General features: G+C 42.1%; 1 protein-coding gene across 1 annotated transcript in view; it reads left to right on the forward strand.

Annotated features, from left to right (window-relative positions):
• The window catches only part of CNOT8 (CCR4-NOT transcription complex subunit 8), a 33,113-nt gene that overhangs the window by 1,123 nt on the left and 9,550 nt on the right, over positions 1–22,440 (forward strand). The window contains exons 2-6 of the mRNA XM_029584128.1: positions 2,216–2,523; positions 3,677–3,870; positions 6,436–6,597; positions 11,984–12,128; positions 20,595–20,705. Of these exons, the coding sequence (XP_029439988.1) occupies positions 2,216–2,523; positions 3,677–3,870; positions 6,436–6,597; positions 11,984–12,128; positions 20,595–20,705 (920 nt within the window). The remainder of the gene's footprint in view (positions 1–2,215; positions 2,524–3,676; positions 3,871–6,435; positions 6,598–11,983; positions 12,129–20,594; positions 20,706–22,440) is intronic.

The raw sequence follows: 22,440 nt of genomic DNA on the forward strand, positions 1-22,440 counted from the left end.
CATGCCTCGACAGGAATGAATCCCATTCCTAAACCAGGATACTTTGGGGAAGATTGTCTGTCAGTTTGTCAAATTTACTGTTACTGCTTTTCTTAATACTTGCATTGAGTTCATAGGATATAATATATATATAGGCAACTTATCAAGATAGAAATTCTTTTTAATCAGATCAGTGGCACCCAATGTAATTGGGATTATTTCTGTATCTTTCTGCACGTTCGCTTGGCTTCTGATTACATCTCTCAGTAGTAGAGGCTATTCTGTATGTTCCACAGGTTACCTGCTTAGTACAGGCACTTCTATTTGCAATGCTGTTCTTGTGTTTTTCTCCTTTGCCAAATCAGGTCGATACTGTAAAGTGCACTCAGCTGAGCGCAGTGTTTAATTCGGTTGGACACGTGTCCAAAATCCCTTGCACAATAAGGGGTTTAGCGCATCCATAATGCGCTTCCAAATCCCCCAGAAACTATTGAGGAGGCTATTGGTCATTTGCCCCAGATACTGTAAAAAAAAAAAAATAAATAAAAAGTGTGCCTGTTCCACACATTTTACGCTCAGAAATTAACGCCTGCCCTTGGGTAGGTGTTAATTTCTGAGCAGCCTGAAAAAGTGCACAGAAAAGACTAAAAAAAACTTTTAAAAAAAGTGTGTCTTCAGCTCAGGGAAACAGATGCTCAATTTTACGATTGTCTGTTTTTTTAACCTGGGCACAGCTACCTCTCCTGGGTCAAGGAGTTGCTAGGGGTGCATAATTGTCCCTAGTGCCTCCTTTTAGCGTCCTCTCATCTGCATGCTATATTGCGCGCCCAGGAGAGGGGGCAGTGCATATGTTGAAAGAGCGGGCGCCGAAAACAATGCGCTTTTTGGCACATCAGCCTGAAAGTCTTGTTTTCTACCATCAAGCTATTGATTGGAATAGAAATGTTCCAGGTGATTACAACATCTTCATTCTTTACGTTTGTTTGTTTGTTTTACTGGTACAACAATATTATAGTGTTTACATAATTCCAGTGGATGAGTCATTCCTATTTGTTGTACATTTCTATATACAGGTCTTCTGACATGAGCACATTACATCCAGCATGAAAAGTGTGACCATTTCCAGTTCTATTTTACAGAATTTGTGTTTGTTTTACTGGTTTTTGTTTTGTTTTGTTCCTATGCTGGCTGTCCACTGTCCTGTGCTGCAGTTATCAATCTCTCATCTTTAGGTTTAAGTTTACCTATCCTTAGACATTCTTATGTCAGGTTTTGATCTACATGGGGTTTCTGAAGTAACTTTGTTTTTTTCCCCCATTGTATTTGTGCTTTTGCCAGTTTTTTCCTTGTTTGCTGGTCTGATACTTCAAAGATTTTTCTCTTGTTTTGCAAATTCTGTTGCTTCTTTCCTTTCTGTGCTGGTGGATTCTCACTCAATCCTTCTGATTGTTGTAAAGCTTGTCCAAGTTTATTTATAATAAAATTTAAGTCTTTATGAAAAAATATTCATCCAAGGTAGTGTACAGTAGTTAAACAAGAATAGAGATTGATTATGGCCATTCACTTCATATTTCCACACTTCTTGACTATTTGGGTTTAGGACTATGATAGTACTCTATGTGTAATCTATTTCTATAAGACCCCCTCCTCCTCCTCCTCCTGCTGCTCTTGTGACATACAGTCTTGGTGTATGTTGGTTCTTATAGATTACCTCATGGGTATGGAGGAGTTATCTTGTTCTTATATATAAACTTTTTTAGATCTTTATGGGGCCAATCTGTGATTCCAGAACCGTGCAGGGACTGCATGCTGATTGATGGCTTGCATTTTATTCTATGCTGTTAAAGCAGTTTTTCAATATCAGTTTATCTCCAATAATACTTTGTTCTTTTTTTTCCTGAGTTAGTTCTGCTGGATTGTTGTACCTTCCTCTACTCCCAGATATTTATATACACCTTCCAGTTTGATTTCCTTTATATTACTGTTTTTAGTTAGACATTGTATGTGCTGTGTGCATAACAGATGTATGCCTAAGGGACACAATCGCGCCCATTATAGTTAAAGGAAAAAAAGAGTAGTAAACACTTTTGACCAAAATGTGAATGTAACTAGTTGATAGTCACTATTGTCAAAATTTCTTAGTTTTATTATTTCAATACCGTTTTTGGATATGTATTATGTAGACTAAGTGTCTTAGCATCAAGTATGAACATCAAATTATTTTTCTCTCTTGTAGTGCAAATTCAGGATCCGGTCCACAATACTTGTCTCCTGCCATTTTCACAACAGCAGTTATACAGTTCTTGCAGCCTGCCATCTTCACCCCAGGTGTTTGGTCATTGGGTACCACTGCCTTCATCTCTGGTGGTTTTGGATCCTTATAGTTCAACATTGTCACAGCAGGAGCTTGCCCTCAGTTCTGCCAACATGCCAGCTGCGGTTGTGGATAACAGCCAGGTTATTTGTGAAGTCTGGGCTATTAATCTGGAGGAAGAGATGAGGAAAATCCGAGAACTTGTTCGCAGTTTCAGCTACATAGCAATGGTAACTAGTAGCCTGCAGCAGTAGTAGGTTGAAAATTGGCAGCATTAATAAGTTTGGTCATTTAGACATCCGGCTTGTACTAGTCTTTCGGTAAATCAGTGTTCAGCATTGGAATACTATAAGTTACTTGGCTTTCTAATACCAGTAACTAGGGTTGGAAAAATCTCATGAGCCAAATCATCAGAGTGCCAACAATTTGGCATCTGGTGCTTAGAATTCAGAAAAGCAAAAAGTGAAAATAAGAGGGTAAGCAGACAATATATAAAAAATTGAAACTATGAAAATGAAATAAAATAGGAACAGCAACAATGGAAAAAGTAAAGAATTTTCCCTGGTGGCTGTTTTTTCTAAATATTTATTTAATATTTTCACCATTTCCAGTAACCATAAATTTTATGTACAATACATCTCCCATAGAGGATTTGCGTATGCTGTATTTAAGTCCAGTAAGATAACTGTTGGCTAGGCTGAGCAGCCATAAACATTTTTTCTCTGAGTGTCTAGTTTTCCATTTAAAGAGCTGAGTAGTTTTTCATTAAAAGCTTTATAATTTGAATGTTCTAAATTTATTTAATAAATTCTTATATTCCACAAACTCCAGTTTATAACTTTCAGTCTGTATCGCAACTTCACATCTGTAAATGCAAACAAACAAATGTTAATTTGGCAGTGATTTGCATGCTAGGGAGTCGAGGATTCAAATCCCAATGGCGCGCCATGTGACCTTTGGCCAGTCACTTCGCCCTCCGTTGCCTCAGATACAAACTTATATTGTAAGCCCTCTGGGGATAGGGAAATACCTACAGTTCCTGAATGTAATCTGCTTTGAAATGCAAAAAGGGGGGATATATAAATAAAAATATAACATACCCATGGCCCTTTTTTGTGTTTTAATAATCTTAAGTGCAGTAGAAGGAAAGTATGTATTCGGTGTGGTACAAGCATGCAGCTGTCATGGTAAATTGCATATTAAGGGGTAGGGTTTACTCCATAGGAAGATGGTTTAATTAGGCCTATGCTTAGGTAATGCTGTCAGCCAAATTAATTATTATTTAGTTCTTGTTCTACTTATATTCTGCAATTCTGAGGATTCCTGCACAAAAACCTATTGCTAATAGAAATGTATTTCTTCGTTCTTTTTTCATTTCTGTAGGATACTGAATTTCCTGGCGTTGTGGTGAGGCCCATTGGTGAATTCCGCAGCACCATAGATTACCAGTACCAGCTCCTGCGCTGTAATGTTGACCTCTTGAAAATTATTCAGCTTGGTTTGACTTTCATGAATGAAAAGGGGGAATATCCTCCTGGGACCAATACTTGGCAGTTCAACTTCAAATTCAACCTGACGTAAGTTCTCTATGGGTGAGATGTTTGTTTGACTGTCCTAATCAGAACACGTGATGTTGCCCACCTTCTTTCTTGTTGAACTGAATTAATTATAAGAGCAAACGTTTGCTTGATTTGACTTCTCTTTTATCCTTGTTTGGGCAGTTTTTACTGTGTGTTGTTTTTGTAAACTGCAGACTGTTTTGTTAAAGTTGAAGGCATACGCAGTATTGGTTTAATCTCCTTCCCGTGACTTTTACGGATATTATCCTGCCACTTCCTGTTTTACCTGCTAAGCTTATTTGATTTTTTTTTGTGTAATTAAGCTGTCAAATAATGAATTTGATTGGATGGAGGAAAGTTTTTGAGAATGAAGTGGTTGGAATCAAAGGACATCTTTAGTTCCTCTGACAGGATGACCTAGCAAGGGGTGTGCAACAAGCACCTGAGGCTACCGTCACTACTAGCTCAAGGGAACTGTAGGTCCGTGGTAGAATCCATAGTTTGGAGTCGGACAGGTTGCAAGTTTAAATCTGGAGACTCCGTTTACAGAGTGGGCTCTATTACTGTGGAGTGCTGCAGGGAGCATAAAAGCCTTGCCAGTTGCAAAACCAAATATGTTTATAAATTATTTGTGAATACTGACATCACCCCCTCAAACATAGTACTTTTTATTGTTACCATCCTCTGTCTTCCTCAAAACTAGATTTATTGCTCTCTTGTTGTAATTTTGGCGCTTTCTTAGATAGTTTATGGATCTGAAGTTTTTTTTGTAAAACGGGACACTACGTATGAAAAAGCATAGAAATGAAGAATCTCTCTCCTTTTTCAGCTTTTTCTAGAAATTGGCTACAGATTTTTTTTCTAAATAAATTGTTTGAAGATTATTTCCTATATGTCCTCCTCTCCATTATTTCTGTATCAAGATCCTGTAAAAATAAATGTAAATGGTCAGAGGTTCTGCTGTTAGCTAACATGCTAGAGTCCTGGGTTTGATTCATGGATCCAATTTCTGCTACTTAGGCTAGTTAAAATTGGGAATTAAGCTCTCATACAACAGTGACATCTATTGGCTGGCTCAAGAGCACACTTTCCAAGTTTTGGAGAGAGCTGTGGCCTTTGATTTTTAGCCAGAGTACTGTCATGCCAGTAGTTGGACTAGAGGGAATAAAATTCAAAGAAATCCTGGTAGCTTGAGGTGCCATACATCAGTTGTGGCAGTCTCCAACTGAGTTGGAAGTCTGAAAGAGCAGGAGGAAGCTGCTGGGCAAAGAATAGCAAGATATTTACCCATATACTGTTGAGTAGTTGTTGACAGAAGCAGGATTAATTGCAGATATGATACAGTTTTGTGTATTTATAAATAGCATAAGTTGCACCGGAAAAGATTTGTAATGTGGTACATGGTTCCATTCTGTGGGTATCCTCTTGCAATGTGCTGTACTGATATGTTTGGGTTTAGAGAGGGTTAAGAACAGGGCTTCCAGCCTCCTGTTATAAGGGCCATAAAATCCAGCCCTTGCCATGAAATTCCCTGTTCCCTGTGGAATTGCTGTGTGAGACTGGGGGCCTGGTAGAAGCATAAAAATAGTGGCAGATAGAACATCTCTCATCATCCCGTTGATCCTGGCTTGGCTGGTAGCGACACCTCAGACCGCATCCTTCTCTTCTTTTGCTCAGGGCTGGAGTATCATGCTTTGACCTGCATAGGAAGTGGGGGAAGTGTGTGGCATGAGAGAGGGAGGATGTGAACGAGAGAAGGATCAGTGACAGAAGGAGGAGTGCACAAGTGGATCCTCCCTCATTTGCCTGATCCCAGATCTCCCCTTTCTGCTCCAGGATGTCTGTTGTTTTGTTTTTCCTTTCTTTCTGCTCTGCTACCTGATTCTTTCTCTCCCTCCTCGTTCTTCTCCATCTGCCTCCTCAAGATCCCCTTTTTCTTTTCTGTGTGCCAGTTATTAATATCCCTTCCATGCAAACAAAGAACTAAATAAACTAAACACAAGAAAAGAAATGTCAGAAAACTTCTATAAAGTAAAATACAGATTTATATTTAATATACAAATGTATGTAAATATATCAGCAACGACTGAATTTTAGAAATGTTGCTGCAGAATCTACCCTTGAGCTGTCATAGGAAACTAGGAGCGGTGGTTAAAAGTAAAGTGATAAAGTATATTTGGCATGGCTCACCTGCCTTCTACCCTCATTTTTAGTTAGTCCATCTCAGGTTAAAACTATCCTCCACTATTTGTGCATGAACCCCGTAACTGCATGAATAAATAACTCCTCTGAGACCTACATCCCTTGCTGGCTGTGTGTATTGGAATATAAATCTAGTTGCACCCCTTCTTCCAGAAATTGAAAGCTAATTTCCACTGACCAGAAAAGCAAGAACTCCAAAGCAGCATGTAATGTTAAACATTGCTTCTTCCTACAAAAAGAAAAAGGCTTAAAACCGGGCTGGGTTTCAAAACGATGCAGGTCTAGCTGTGTAAAGGGCTATTTTTCTATGGACTTGCTTTGTGCCTTGCTGCGGCTTCTTGCAGTGGCTCGCAGCTCATGTAGAATTGCTTCTGTTTGCAGGGAGGACATGTACTCTCAGGATTCCATCGATCTCCTAGCAAACTCAGGGTTGCAGTTCCAGAAGCATGAAGAAGAGGGTATAGACACCTTGCACTTTGCAGAGTTACTCATGACCTCGGGGGTGGTCCTCTGCGACAATGTGAAGTGGCTTTCTTTTCACAGGTTGGTTTTGTGTCTTGAATTTTTCTTAGTCACTTCTACCATTCGACAGGGGGCTCTTTGAGGGAGAGAAGAGACTGCAGAACAGCACACCATTTTGTGGCTTTCTTTTTTTGTTTTTGTGGGGTTTGAACTCCTGCATTGTAGCTGATGTAATCTTACTTTAGGAAAACCGTTTTCATTAAAACAGAAAGTATCCTCTTGGTTTCCTGTCAATAAACAGGTTGGATTAGCCATGCTTTCCAGGTGATTATATCTGACTGCTCAGGGCAGAGCTTTCTCTCCAAGCTTTTAGAGCTTTGCTCTTTTGAGCATACACGGCCCTTCCCGTGCATTTGTATGAGTCTCCTCAGTTCTGTTTTTTCCACACTACGTATGGACGTGTGGAACACTCCACGTTCTCCTCAGAAAATGTTACATGTTCGCTAATGCGAACCCCCAAAAACACTTAAGAGCTAAAATGTCGAAGAGGATGCCTGGATTTAAATATAGCCAATGTGGACGCGTTATGTCCATAACTGATACACACACTTATTGCTACATTTATCTCTGGCTTGAACATAACCAATCAACCTACTGGGCCCTAGAGACAATGAGCACAAAAAATTGCCAGATTGATAGAGGAAGATACAGTGTCAATCACATCAGGTAGCTATGTTCCATCTCCCCCAATCATCAAAGCTCAGTCGACCCGCTTCTCTCTGGGCCTTAAGACCCAACTAAAGCGCATGACATAGCCAAAAAGTCTTCAAACGGGGAAAGGTCTTGAGATACAGGACAAGCCTCTATCTCAGCTGATCATTTACATGAGTCGACAGCCCCAGCACAGCTGCCAAAACCTAATGCATTGAACACGACCAACACACGAGTTGCATGAAGCTGCACTGGACAAAGCATCCAAATCAACAACTCGCAAACCACCAAAGCAAGCATCGTCAAAATCTTCGAGTCACGAAGCACCACAGTTGCATGGACTATCGAAGCAAGTGTTGTCAAAACCCACCAAGCACAATGTAACCAAGTAGAAACAGACGCAGCAGCTGCCAGCCAAACCACTAAAATCTTTGGCGCTGGCACAAATGACACACACAAAAGCAAAGACCAGCTCTTAGCCAAGATATCCTCCAATGAAGCTACACCTCAAAAGGTTACCAATACATTGCCTATGAAGGAATTGCATAAAAGGAGACATCCTTCCTATGTTTCAGCTCATCAACAATCAAAAAACCCTGCAAGCATTGACATCATGATACCAACCTCCCTTCCAGCACAGGAAGGTGAGCACTTAGAATACCTTTTGGAGCCAGACTGGTCATCTCTGTCTATTACTTGTCCCCACTCCAGTGCATCTTCAGTTTCTTCACAGAGTGGGTTGAGTCTACTCAGACCTTCCATTAGTATCCATACAGCAAAAACATCCAGCACATCTGCAGGAGGAACTTTACAAATGGCACAAAGTTGTTCTACCTAAACCATTTTCTCTACCTCCTCATAGACCTTTGAAATCATTTATGATGACGGCTGAACCACACCCAAAACTGCAATTGACCACATCTTTTCCTATTCACTCTTCTAGCCAAGAGCACAGATGACGCCAGTGCATAGCATTCCCCCTTTATCATTGGGGACTAGGTGGTCTTAAGCAATGGAACAAACAACCTCCATTCTGAAAAACATTTTCTCTTCTATACACCCTACAGAGAAGCCAACTGGTTTTTTTTCCCCACATAAATATCCTCGCAGCCCTCCTCTCTGGCAACCACCATCTCCTATCTTAGAGAGACCCATGTCTCCACCAGCAGAAGAGAACATTGCTTCCCCTTATCTGGAGATTGAATTCAGCCTGCAGGATGATGATCTGCCAGACCTCTCTCCAGCAAACTTGCCAAGCAGTTCTACAGGCATTCCTTCGGATCCTCCAGAAGAGCTGTCTGAGTATTCTTCTCCACCAGAAGATTTAACCTATTCTAAATTGGTAGAAAAATTTGGAACGGCACTGAATGTAGAAATTTATAAGATGCCAGTCCCCCAGATCAGGCCCTTGGTCTCTTGAAGATTCTCAATATTTCAGCAGAATCTACAGCACTACCATCCCACACAATGCTAGATACTGTTCTCACAAAAACAAGGGAGTTCCCTTTTTCAGGCCTACCTGTAGCTTGCAGAATAGATTTTAAATTTTGCCTGAAAAAAACTCCACACTACGATAGTTACCTCATGCCTCAGAAGTGGTAGAATCAGCAATGAAAAAAGCAAAAAAGACCAGGCTCCATTCAACTGCACCCCCAGGGAAAGACCACAAGATCTTTTGCCTTTTACGCAACGTTTTCCAGAGCACAATATTAACATCCAGAATTCAACAACATGAATTCTGCATGACTCAGTATCTGAATGTGTGCAAAAACTGAATCATTGGTGAAATCCAGTTCTGCAGAGGAGGCAACACCCCAACCATTGCATGATCTGGAGGAAGGACTCTTAACCTTCTGGAATTCATATACAAAGCCTTTGAAATCATGACTTGCACTTCAACAGCTTCAATCACAACATGCAAAATGACCTGGCTCCATGCTAGTACCATTAAAGAGGATGTGCATGAAAAGCTAGCAGATCTTCTGTGTCTTGGAGACAAACCTTTTGGTGATAAACTAAGAGAAACAGTCTTACTGCTCAAAGAGCAGCATGTGGTGGTTCAATCACTGACCACTACCTCGGTACAACTAAGCACACCAAGGAGATGTTTTGCCCAGTATAAACATCCATATTACCAAAGAAAACCATTTCAATAGTACACCTTCTACTGCCCGACTTCCTATCAGCCACCCATGCAGCAGTCCCAACAGACACAGTAAAAGGGCCGTCAAAGGGAACAAAGATCACAGAAACCACAAAGATCACAACAACCACCAAAACCGAAGCAAGTTTTTTGAGTTGCAATCCACCACAGCTTCTGATGCAGGCTTGGGGCAGAATACGTAGAATATATTTAGCATAGGCCGAAATAACATCGGACAGATGGATACCGAACATAATACACAACTGTTGCTGTCTGAATTTAAAACATTACCTATCTATTTACCATCTAGTAGGGCCCCCCCCCCCCCCCCTAATCTAGTCCTCCTCCCTATCTTAAATCACGAGTTACAGAAACTCCAGGATGCAATTCGCAAAATACCAACTCCTCAGTACAGCAAGGGCTACTATTCCCAATATTTCCTCATTCCCGAGGGCCTCCATCCAATCTTGGACCTCTACTCTCTCAAACATCTTTACAAAGAAAAGTTCAAAATGACATCCTTAAAATAAATTCTTCCATTCATACATCCCAACGATTGGATGTGTTCCCTCAATCTCAAGGATGCACTCTTATCCCAATCCAGCATTTCTATTGGCTCTACCTTTGCTTCAAGATAGGATTGGATTGCTACCAAATCAAGGTACTTCCGTTTTGGACTCTATTCTGCCACAAGAGTCTACATGAAATGTCTAGTTTTAGCTGTGGCTCACCTACAAAGGAAGGGGATATGACTATTCCCCCTACCTCAGCAATTGGCTCATAGTATCTCCAAACTCAACCAACATACAAGACCACCTCAGGGATACTATTAAATGCCTAGAGAATTAGGATTTCTGCTAAATTACGAGAAATGCATATTGCACCTAACGCAGAGTATCCAATCAAAGGCATATCTGGCAAATGACAGAGCTCAGCAGTTGTCTTCTTTGTCATCAAATTTGTCCGAGGTCTTCCTCGATGTCATGCCATGTACTAGTGCTTCTTGGCCACATGGCAGCAGCAATCCATGTGATCCCTCAGTGGGGCTTGAAAACCCAGTGGTCGCAATACTATCAACCCATGCCTACCAGAATAACCATTATCTATTTAATGAAGAATGATATGAATTGATGGTTAAGACCAAATGTTTTAACAAGCGAAGCACCCCTTCATCAACCACCACATCAGCTAAACCTCACAACGGATGCTTTAACTCAGGCTTTGAGGGGGGGGGGGGGCAATTTATTAGAAGACCCAGGGTCTATGGTTGCAGGAGGGGAAGTTCCTACTAGATCGAAGATTGATAAGGAATGCCATTCACACTTTGACACATTCTTCAGAACAAATTCCATGATTCACATGGACAGTCAAGTAGCTATGTTCTTCATAAACAAAAAAGGGAGGGTCAGGGAGGGTCAGGTTCCTGGATACTATGTAGGGAGGTAATGAACATCTAGGAATGAGCAGAGACATACTCTATTTCCCTTCAAGCAACATATCTACTGGGAATCTCAAATACACCACAATGGTCCTAAATGGTCCCTGAATCAAAATGCAGCAAACCGTTATTTTTGTCAGTGGGGCTTTCCGTGGATAGACTTGTTTACAGTGGAACACAACAGAAATGTAACCAAAGATGCATTCCTTTTGTCCAGGGGTCTAGTCTATGCCTATCCTCCAATTCCATTAATCACGCCCACAGTACAGAAATGCATTCAGGACAACGCAAGAAGTCAACCTTGGTACACATCTCGTACAACTTTCAGTTCAACCTCCAATACTAGAGGAAGGATATCTTCTCCACCCACTCATTCCTCCCTGAACCTGACAGTATGGCTGTCTACAAGGAGTCTGGGTTGCAAAAAAAGAAAACATACAACATAAGAGAGACTTTGCAGCAGTCCTTTGCTTGGGCCTCCCAGAAAGCATGGCCAATTCAGCCTGCTTATCGACAGAAAAGAGGAAGTTTGCTTATTGTAAACTTTTTGCTAATAGCGGGATGGATTAACCATGCGTTTCCACTCTTCTCCTTGGACAACCTTTCTACCATTCATACTTCTACTTGCTTTAATGTGAACTGAGGAGACTCCTAAAGCTTGGAGAGAAGCCCTGGGCCGTCGGACGAAGTCACCCAGAAAGCATGGCTAATTCATCCTATCTATGGGAAAACAGTGTTTATGGTTTTGGAGAAAGGGAAGAATCATCCTTGCTTCTTACTGCTTTACACTTTTTAAGCACATGGAATAATAAATTAATTGCTGATGAGTTGGCACGGAAACAGCACAAACCCTGGAAGTGGTGGCATTACGCCAAAAGTGCTGTAATCTTTAGTATTTGTAGATTTACATTCCTCAGCTTCTACATCTAAATATATTAAAAGCAAAACTCTTTGGAGCTTTTGGTTTCTGTGCAAGGAGACTGGGACTTTCCTCAGCGTCACAGAGTGAGTAGTAGGTAGGATTGAATCGGGGTTTTATGCCATTCTAGGATTATTACAGACAGTCTTGGCTCCTCCCTGGAATAGCAAGATTTTTTCCCATTATGAGAGAGGGTCCTGGACAGTTGTGGGCTGTTGCTATATCACTGCTTTTGAATGTGCTTTTCTTTTGTCAGTGGATATGACTTTGGCTACATGGTGAAGTTACTGACGGATTCCCGACTGCCAGAGGAGGAACACGAGTTCTTTCATATATTGAACCTTTTCTTTCCATCCATCTATGACGTGAAATACCTAATGAAGAGCTGCAAAAACCTTAAAGTATGTAATTGCCGGGTTGTGTGTTTTTTGTGTGTTTGTTTTTGGTTTTTAAAGCCTACATTTTTCAGGTCATTGCAAAAAACGTGTCCATTTAAGCTGAAAAAGATTGAACTATAATAGTAGGCTATACTGTTCCACTCATTATTTTAACATTATTTACATTTATTTCTGCTCATTTTGATAAATTGCAGTGCTGAAATAGTATTTAAACTGCTGTTTTTCTGATCATACTTCAGAGATTAGAAGCGATATTTTGCATCTGTATCTACTGATGAAAAGGAACTTAAAATACTAAATTTGGTAATGGAGGTAAATCTCTAGAATTTATTTAAAAACTTCACCTTTCAATCTAGATGACTAAAAAATGGGTTCAAAAACAATAGGAACAAATCACCAGACTTTGAAGGGACTCGGCTAAGGATACTGAAGGAAGGCAAGGCTGTCATTTTTAAACAGTTATGTTGAATTACTGAAAAGTCATCTCATGCAGTAAATGTAAAAAGCTATATCTAATCCAGGAGTTGGGTCAGATCCTGGTGACTGCGGGCTATTTAGTAAAGCATTTGTCTTAGGGTGGATTTGTATCATTTTATAAGGGAAGAAATGATCAATTAAAGATTAGCCAGATGCCATTGGTGGAAACATCACTTTTTTCAGAAATGTAGGTCTTGTTAAATTAACCTCAATTTCTTTTAGGAAGTAAACACATTTTATTTCTTGACACACAGATGATACGTTTAAAGGTATTTTATATAGTGCCAGAGGAGAAGCTACTTGACAGAACAGGGTACTTGGGAATTAGAGAGAGAGCCAAGATTCAGAGTGCATATTTACCGAGTACCAGAGGGAGCCATGGTCTCTGTCTCCTGGCCAAAAGACTGTTGTTGCAATGGCTGGGCTAGATGGGAGGAGGGGGAAGGAGTCCTGAATAACTTTAAATGAAGGTCCATGGTGCCACAGCTCCAGTAGAAATTGGTTCTGATTGTGCTGGAAGCGCAGGGGAACAGTGAGGAAGCTTCCAGACAAAAAGTAAATAAATTGGTTTCAAAGGCTAATGCCGACTAGTGATAACTGATTGCTGCGTGTCACAAGTTTCAGTACTTGGGATGGATTGGCATGCAGTAATGTTTCAGAGCTTGCTGAGGATACACACTGAGAGGGATCGCAGATGCTGCCAGGATTCTCAGCCTCCCAGGGCTTCACTGGCTGTTCCTTCCAAGCTTGCCTGCTGAACTGCTCTTTGGGGAGCCATGGAGTGTCAGGACTGATGGCTATGCTGTTGTAGCCCCACCCACGTGCTCTAGACCAATACAGCTTTGGTCCCACCCATGAGTGACATGGGCAGCCCTCCAGCTACTTAATTTTGTTCACAGATGCTGATGGGCAGCTTGCTTAAGGGGGGTTACCCCTTGATCCTGGGAGTCTTTCATTACGTCTGTCAGGTTAATTCTGTTTCTTTTATTTGTTGGTGGTTAGTTGCTGCCCTTGTTGCTTTTTTTTCCCCCCTTTTCCTTGCTCTGTTAGTTTTAATAATGTCTGGGGCGCACAATAATTTAAAATTCTAACCATCCCTTGGAAGAGAAGGATTTCTTGATAGGCTGTTCTGAAAAGAGGGTCTTGTAGCTTTCAAAATTTTCAAGCTCCTTGGCATATAAAGATGGTGACCCCCCCCCCCCATCCTTCAAGGAATAAGGAAGCTGTCAAGATACTTTCCTTTGCATGGGAGCCCTAAGAAGGATGTTTCAAGCAGAATGGTACTTCTCTTGGCAGGGTGATGGAGAAATTATGCTCCCTCCCTGCGGAGGAAAAGAATAAGCTATTATGGGTCCCTCAGATGGATGCATTGATATCAGCAGTGGCCTGTAAAACTACCATCCTAGTAGAGGAGGTACAGCATTAAGGGACCCCCAGATCAGGAAGATACAAGCAATCCTGAAACAGTTCTTCTCCATAGGGACTTGGCAATCCAGGCCTCAATTTGCAGGAGTTATGTGGAGCGAGCAGCCTTCTGCTGGGTTCAGCAATTGCTGAGAAGAAATCTCACCTGGAATCAGCAGTAGCCTTTTTGGCAATACCTTGTATGGTATAGTTAGACAGGCCTTGGTTGGTCACCTCTGGGATGGCAAACAGGAGGTTGCTTTGGCTCTGTAACTGAATGGCAGACTCTTCCTCCAAATCATGCCTGTCTGGGGAGGGGAACACCTATTCAGGGAAGACTTAGAGAAATTGGTAAAGGACTGGAGCAGAACGAAGCCCCAAAGACTCCCAGAGATAGAAAGCATACTAGCGGATGTATCTTTAGAAGTCAGTAGTTTAAATATCAATGCAAAGCTAAAATGTCAGACATGACAGAAGCATTCACATCAAGAGGTAAATCCTAGACCTTTCACTGAGACAAAAGTCCAAGGACAGCCCCGCCTGTAGCCGCAGGTAGTAATCACCCTCCACAAAGATGTGAGGCAGGCCCTCTGTAGGTAACACTAGTAAGCTGCCAGTAGTGCAGTATTACACGGGGTGGGCCCAGTTCCTAATGGGCCAATGGGTTCTGGACATAATTTCAAGGGGGTATGCACCCGAGTGCATTTCCCCCGTGCCAGATATCTTTATGGTTTCTTTCTGCATGTCGAAAACCGAAAAGGATTGTGAAGACAACATTGTAAAGGCTATAGTCCCAGGCCTACTCTTGGACCACAAAGGGTCAACAGATGTTTGAGAGTACTCCACTTCAGGATGGAGATCATCTGCTTGGAAACGGCAGCAGTAAGAAGAGGAGAATTTCTGGCATTAGATTTGGCAGAGGCCTGTCTTCATATTCCCATGAGACAGTCATTTCAAGGACTTCATTTTTGTGTTTTAGGCCAGCAGTTTCAGGCCCTGCCCTGTCGACTTGCAACTTCTACAAAGGTATCTGTGGCCTTGGCAGCAGCTCTATGCATGCAAGAGATAACCGTTCATCTCTACTTGGATGACTGGCTCATCAGAACAAAATCTGCCCAGGAGAACCAGTGAACTTTGGCCATAGTGATCTGGCTCCTAGTTTGGGTAGTAAATTATGCAAAGAACAATGTGGAGCCTTCCCAGAAGCAAGAGTTCTTAGGCACGCTCTCTGATACAAAGGAAGGGCACTTGTATCTGTACCCAAAAGAATCTCTAAGATATTAGAACAAGTGAGGATGTTTCATACCCTAGAGGCATCCAGATAACTGGATTTATCTTCAGCTATTGGGGTTAATGAGAGACACATTTAGTTCCATGGGCCAGGGCACATATGTGCCCATTGCAACAGGCTTTACTGGCCTGCAGTTTGCCGTCGTCTCTTCTCCAAGTTTCCTACAGGATCCCCAGCCAGTTTCCTACAGGATCCCCAGCCAGTTTCCTACAGGATCCCCAGCCAGCGGAGGAGAGTTTGGTGGCTGGAACCCACCTGCCTCCCAAAAGGCGTAGACTTAGACAAATCTGGCAGGACTATGCTAACACTGTATGCCAGTATGATAGGGTGGGGAGTACATTGCCAGGGCTAGAAGGCCCAAGGAAATTGAAAAGATGTGGAAGCTCTAAGGCCAATAAACAGGTTAGAGTTGAGGGCCATCAGGTTGGTACTCCCAGGTCTTCTTGCTAAGTTTAGAGGGGAAAGCAGTCAGACAGCACCATGGTGGTGGCATATGTGAACAAGCAGGGGGAACACATGCAGCCCCAGGCCACTTGATAATCCTAACATGATCAAATTTGAATTAATGACAGGAAGGGGGACAGGAAGTAAATCCATGGCTCTAGCACTAAACTTTCAAAAGGGAAACTTTGACAAAATGAGAAAAATAGTTTAAAAAACAAAACAAAAACAAAACAAAACCCTGAAAGGTGCAGCTACAAAGGTAAAGAGTGTGCATCAGACGCGGACCTGGTTTAAAAATACCATCTTAGAAGCGCAGCGTAGATGTATTCCACGCATTAAGAAAAGTGGAAGGAAGGCACGATTACCGGCATGGTTAAAAAAAAAAAAAAAAGAGGTGAAAAAGGCTATTTTAGTCAAAAGATCTTCATTCAAAAATTGGAAGAAGGATCCTTCAGAGGAAAATAGGATAATGCATAAGCGTTGGCAAGTTAAATGTTAGACATTGATAAGATAGGCTAAGAGAGAATTTGAAAAAGAGTTGGCCATAGACGCAAAAACTCTTAATAAAAACTTTTTAAAATATATCCGAAGCAGAAAGACTATAAGGGAGTCGGTTGGACCATTAGATCAAGGGGTTAAAGGGGCACTTAGGGAAGGTAAGGCCATTGCGGAAAGACTAAACAAATTCTGGGTTCTATCTTAAGAGTTACCACCCAGGAAAAAAATCTAGGTGTCATAGTAGATAATACATCGAAATCGTCGGCTCAGTGTGCTGTGGTATCAAAAAAAAAAAAAAAAAAAAAAAAAGCAAACAATGTTAGGAATTATTAGGAAGGGAATGGCGAATAAAATGGTGGATGTCGTTATGCCTCTGTATCACTCCATGGTGAGACCGCACCTTGAATACTGTGTGCCATTCTGGTTGCCACATCTCAAAAAGGATGTAGTTACACTGGAGAAAGTACAGAGAAGGGCGACCAAAATGATAAAAGGAATAGAATGGCTCCCCTGTAAGGAAAGGCTAAAGAGGTTAGGGCTGTTCAGCTTGGAGAAGAGACGACTGAGGCGGGATATGAAAGAGGTTTACAAAATCATGAAAGGACTCGGATGGGTAAATATGAATCTGTTATTTGCTCTTTCAGGTAATACAAGGGCTAGGGGGCACTCCATGAAGTTAGCAAGCAGCTCATTTGAAACAAATTGGAGAAAATTATTTTTCACTCAATACATAATTAAGCTCTGGAAATTCGTTGCCAGAGGGTGTGGTTACTGCAGTTAGTGTAACTGGGTTTAAAAAAAGGTTTGGATAAATTCCTAGAGCAGAAGGCCATAAACTGCTATTAATATATAAGGCTTAGTAGCGTGGGATCTATTCATTTAATGTTTAGGTACTTGTGACTTGGTTGGCCACAGGATGCTGGGCTTGATGGACCCTTGGTCTGACTCGGTATGGCATATCTTATGTTCCTTTCCCATAGCAAACCCAAATTAGCTCCAATTTAAAAAAAACCAAAAACCTTCCTTAACAAGGCCCATAGTGGGTTTAAATAGCCCACCTGTGTCCAGTCACAATAGTTGAGCCAATTCTGGATGAAGAATCGAGCTATTTCTAGTGTATGAAGTGAATTTGAAGCAAAAGTCAAAACCTGCTGAAGAAGGAGCTGCCAAAAGAATTTCGAGAGAACATTATTCAAAGATGCAGATTGGGGGATTGGCTATAAAAAATTTTCAACGTATTTGAATATTCCCTGAGGCACTGTCAAATCCATTCTTTTAAAATGGAAACAGTTTGGCACTGCCACGAGCAGGCTGCCCCTGCAAAGCCATCAGCTTTGAGTTAAGGAAACTTCTACAGAAGGTCCCTGAGAAGCCTAAGATTACTTTTTATTTAAATCTTTGTATTGAAATTCAATATTGTCATAGCAAAGATAAAGTACAGCATGATAGCTGTTACATTAGCCTTATATTGTTTACAAGTAATGCTCTTCCGATCCCTACCTACTGCCTGCCTAAGATTACTTTAAAAGAGGGCTTTGGCTTAGATTGGGGGAAATGTGTTGAACAATTTCAAGGTTACTCCACAAATGTGCTGTATGGGAGGGTGGCAAGAAGGAAGCCATATGATGTGCCTTATAGTGTTTTGAAAAGAAATGCTTAGGGGACATTGCAGGCATGTGGAGGGAGGTTTTGTGGTCTGAGACCTAAGCAGAACTTTTTGGTCTTGATGCTAAGTGATATGTGGCTAACATCTCGACAGTAAAGCATGGGTGACGCAGTATTATGTTGTGGGGATAACCGGGAAGAAAGGGGAGGCTTATGAAGATTTAATGCACGGTTCAAAATGCAGGCAGATCCCGGAGGCAAACCTCTTTCCATCTGCCATAGACCCGGGACTGGGGAGAAGATTCTCCTTTCAGCAGGACAATGATCCTAAGCACAAAGCAAAAGCAACAATGGAGTCGCTCAGCAAGAAGAACGTGAATATCCTGGAGTGGCCCAGACCTGAATCTAATCGGAAATCAATGGCAAGGCTCAAGCAGTGCACAGACTATCCTCAGCCCAAGAAGACTGGGCAAAAACGGTTTCATCCCACACCTTCTCCTAATTGACTCAAGGCTGGAATTGCTGCAAAAGGAGCTTCCACCAAGTATTGAGTCCAAGGGTGTGAAGACTTTTTTATAAAATCAAGGCTTTTTGTTGTTTTATTAGTTACTTTTGGAATCCTACCTAATAAACGAAGGTTGACCGACGTGCCGCAAATGCGCAGTAGAGAGCAGCTCTACTGCGCATGTGCGGGCAAGGACGTCGGTCTCAGAAAAAAAAAACCAACATGGCGGCGAGCGGCAGCGGCGTCGGGTGGTGGCGTCGGCGTCGGGTGGCAGCGGCTGAGGGCTGCGGCGGCCAGGAGGGAGGGAGGAGAGAGAGGGAGGGAGGGACTGAGGGAGTGGGAGGGATGGAGGGAGGGACTGAGTGAGAGGGAGGGACTGAGTGAGAGGGAGGGATTGAGTGAGGGGGAGGGACTGAGTGGGAGGGAGGAGAGAGAGGGAGGGAGGGACTGAGTGAGAGGAAGGGAGTGAGTGGGAGGGATGGAGGGAGGGACTGAGTGAGAGGGAGGGAGGGACTGAGTGAGAGGGAGGGAGGGACTGAGTGGGAGGGGGAGGGACTGAGTGAGAGGGAGGGAGGAGTGGGTGAGTGTGTGGGAGGGAGGTAGGGGTGGGGAAGAGTGAGGGGAGAGGGAGAATGAGGGAGAGGTGAGAGACAGGGATGTGAGTAAGTGGAAGGGGAAGAATGAGGGGAGAGGGAGAATGAGGGAGAGGTGAGAGACAGGGATGTGAGTAAGTGGAAGGGTAAGAAGTTGTGGAGCAGAGAAAAAGGGAGTGGAGGAGGGCTGAGGGAGAGGGGATGGGATTGAGAGAGGGTGGGGAGTGACTGAGGGAAGGGGAGAGAGGTGGGAGTGACTGAGGGAAGGGGAGGGAGGTGAGAGTGAGGGGAAGGAGGCAGTGGGAGACAGAGGGTGAGTAAGACTGAGTGGAGGGAAGAGGAGGAGTGAACGAGGGGAAGGGGGAGTGAGGGAGAAAAAGTGTAGAAGGGTGCTGTGTTAAATGTAATGTAGCCCGTTTTAACGGGCTTTACGGCTTGTATTTCTATAATTCTTCTTTCACAATGAAAGTGTAAAATATGTTGTGTAGATCAGTGAAAATCCTATTTTAAGGCATTTTGATTTGTATTTTCTAGAAGAATGCGAAAAATGTAAAAGGGTTGACCTTTTCCAGGGCGCTGTGTTTGTGTTTGTGTGTATGTACATATGTGTGTGTATATACATATTAGTTTTGAAGCTTTGTACCTTAAAGCATTTCATCTTAGCTTATTATTTTTATTTTTTTGCTCAGCAGTTTCCTCCTCCTCCTTTTGGTCTTTCATCTGGATTAGAGCCAATCTCTATTGGGCTACAGTGGCGTTAACTCTCATTCACAGCTACCTGTGATTTCCCCCCCCCCCCCACTATTTTATAACAACTCCTGCCTCTAGCCCAGCTATTGCAGTGAATATCCTAGGCCAGGGGCCACAGATTGTGGCTCACTCGAGAACCCGATCCACACATGCACCCGAAGTCTAACTAGTTGGTGTCCTCTTTAAGCAATGGCTCAGACTCTTTCATCCCTTTGCCCAGGGCTGTGAACACTGCCTCTGTCGCATGTCCAACCCCTGTTGTCCTAGGGAATAGAAGCTGAACCTGGGAATCAAAACGGGATCTTCCTCACAGCAGTGTGCAGGACATTCATTGCTACCGGCCCTAGCTTAAGTCTGAGTCTGCTGATTTGAAATGCCTCTCAAAGACTTGAAGAAAAAGGGTATTTAAGCTCATTGTGAAGACTTGTTAAGGAATGTATTCTTGATAGATCATTCCAACTGCTTTAGTTAAACCTTTTTCATAATAATAAAGTTTAGATGAGTTCCTAGATGTGAACATTATTTAAAAGGGTCCATATGATTTTGCAAGCTCATGTACATCATCTTTGGATAATTCTAGTGTTGCTCTAATGAAAAGAATTACAGCTGCAAATAATTTGGTTTCTTCAAGACTAGTACAACTACTAAAGCTTTGTATTACATCTCACCTCAAATATTTGTAGGTAGATTAAATTATGCATAATGAAATGATGGGGGGAGTCAGAAGTTGAGGTTCCAAATCCAACCATGTCAGAAATAGCTGCCTTGGCAGTGACTGCTAGCTATGTATTTCCATCTAGTAACAAATAGCCTTGTGCCTTCTTGCCTAGTGCAGGGGGGAACTGAATCCAGCAGAAAGTCTATTTGTGATGCACAGTGCTAGTATCTTGTGCTTTTTCCAGGGAGGTCTCCAGGAAGTTGCTGATCAACTGGATTTGCAACGAATTGGCCGACAGCATCAGGCAGGATCAGACTCCTTGCTCACAGGCATGGCTTTCTTCAGGATGAAAGAGGTGCGCACTCAAAAATACATGCAATAAGGAACCCGCGTAGAGTGAATTACTTTGCAATGTACTATCCTTTGTTTCTAGACAGTTATGTTGAATGTGCTCCATTTTGAAAATAGCACTTTTGTTTTCTGTTCCTTGCCTGCCACAGTTCGTACTGACTTGCATGCCAGTTGTAGAACTGAGATCAGATTAACATCAGATGTTTAGTAAATGTCAGGTTTTTTTCTATACATTAAGTTGATTACTTTAGACCATTATTTTGTTCAGACCCTAAAAAAAATCCTTGTTTAGGAAGTTGGTTTTTTTTTTGTTTTTTTTTTTTGCAACTATCTTGTCTTCCTCATGGATCTCCATGACAGCTCTCATCACTGTTTTGAGTTAGGAATTTTAATTCTGCTCACTCTGAGCTTTGCAGACATTAAAAGGTGAATTCTCAAAATGTTACATGTAAAAATTAGCACATATTTGTGTAAGTAGCCTCCGCTTGAAAAATCCATATTTTATAAAAGTCCACAATGCACATTCATGTACATGCAGATAAGTGTAATATAGGAGTCAACGAAGTGTTCCCGGGCAGGGCCAACAGCTGTGTATGTAACTTGCTATTTAAAAAGGCACTTATGCACGTATATTTTCCAGCTTACTCGCTTATTTTTACGCCTGCTATCTGGCATCCTGACTGGATGGAAGTTCTGGGGGGGGGGGGGGAGGTGGGAGTTCAAGCTGCAGAAGGACTGGGCGACCTGGTGGACTAATTGATAAACCTGGTAATTTCATTGACACGTGCATGTTATAAAATACTCCAGCTTGCATGTGCAAATTGGGACTTTTGTTCGTAAAATATCCGCATGTATGTTTTTAAAATAGGTGGGTTAAGTGCGTGCATTCAGAGCATTATGTGGTTTCCAGGTATTGTATGCATTCGACTACATACGCACGTATGTTGCAGGATAGAGATGCGGGTATTTTATAAAACGTGCGTGTATCAAATGCCCATGCTATATTAAATCTGTGCACGGCCATATACACACATTATATGCCGCTGCGTGCAGTTTGAAAGTTATCCTCTAAGGGAGTCATTTTGTAATAGCCTTTATAAATTAGATGGCAACTATGTGCATAAGTTAGCCCACCAAAACTCCCACACGCAATTACATCTGCTCAGTTGGGCACAGAAATTTTATGTGCGTACTTTTGAAAATGCCTCCACTAAGTCCAGATAAACTTATAAACCTGACAAACGTGTAAGTACCTGCTTTTCAGGTGGGTAATTTTTTTTTAAAAGGCCATTTCAGCATGTAAAACAGTTTTCCTCACAGAGGTCCCTTTGAAAATGACCTCTATATCCTTGCTTAGTGAAGAACAATTGGTATCCACTGAGAAGGGATTGAACAAATGTATGCACACAGAACGAATGGTGTGTGCGTCTTTCTAAAGTACGTCGATATAGGCGTACACCATTTGTTGTGTGTCCATTTGTTCGATATGTGATAAACGTCCAAGCTATTGGATGCATGAATGCATAATCCCTATTCAGCACAGGTTCAGAAGTAGAGCCTCCAGATATTAGGAGCTACTAAGAAAAGAATTAAGAGCTGTGGAACCTGCTCCTCTTTTTTTTTTTTCAAAAGCAAGGGTTCCCAATATTTTCTGGTTCCCCAGAATCCAACAGGCTCTTGTGATGCAGTGGCAGGAGAATCCACTAAATCAAACGATCTGTTAATTTACAGCCTGCTGC

The sequence above is a fragment of the Rhinatrema bivittatum genome, chromosome 18, assembly GCF_901001135.1.
Source record: "Rhinatrema bivittatum chromosome 18, aRhiBiv1.1, whole genome shotgun sequence".
Classification (NCBI taxonomy): Eukaryota; Metazoa; Chordata; class Amphibia; order Gymnophiona; family Rhinatrematidae; genus Rhinatrema; species Rhinatrema bivittatum.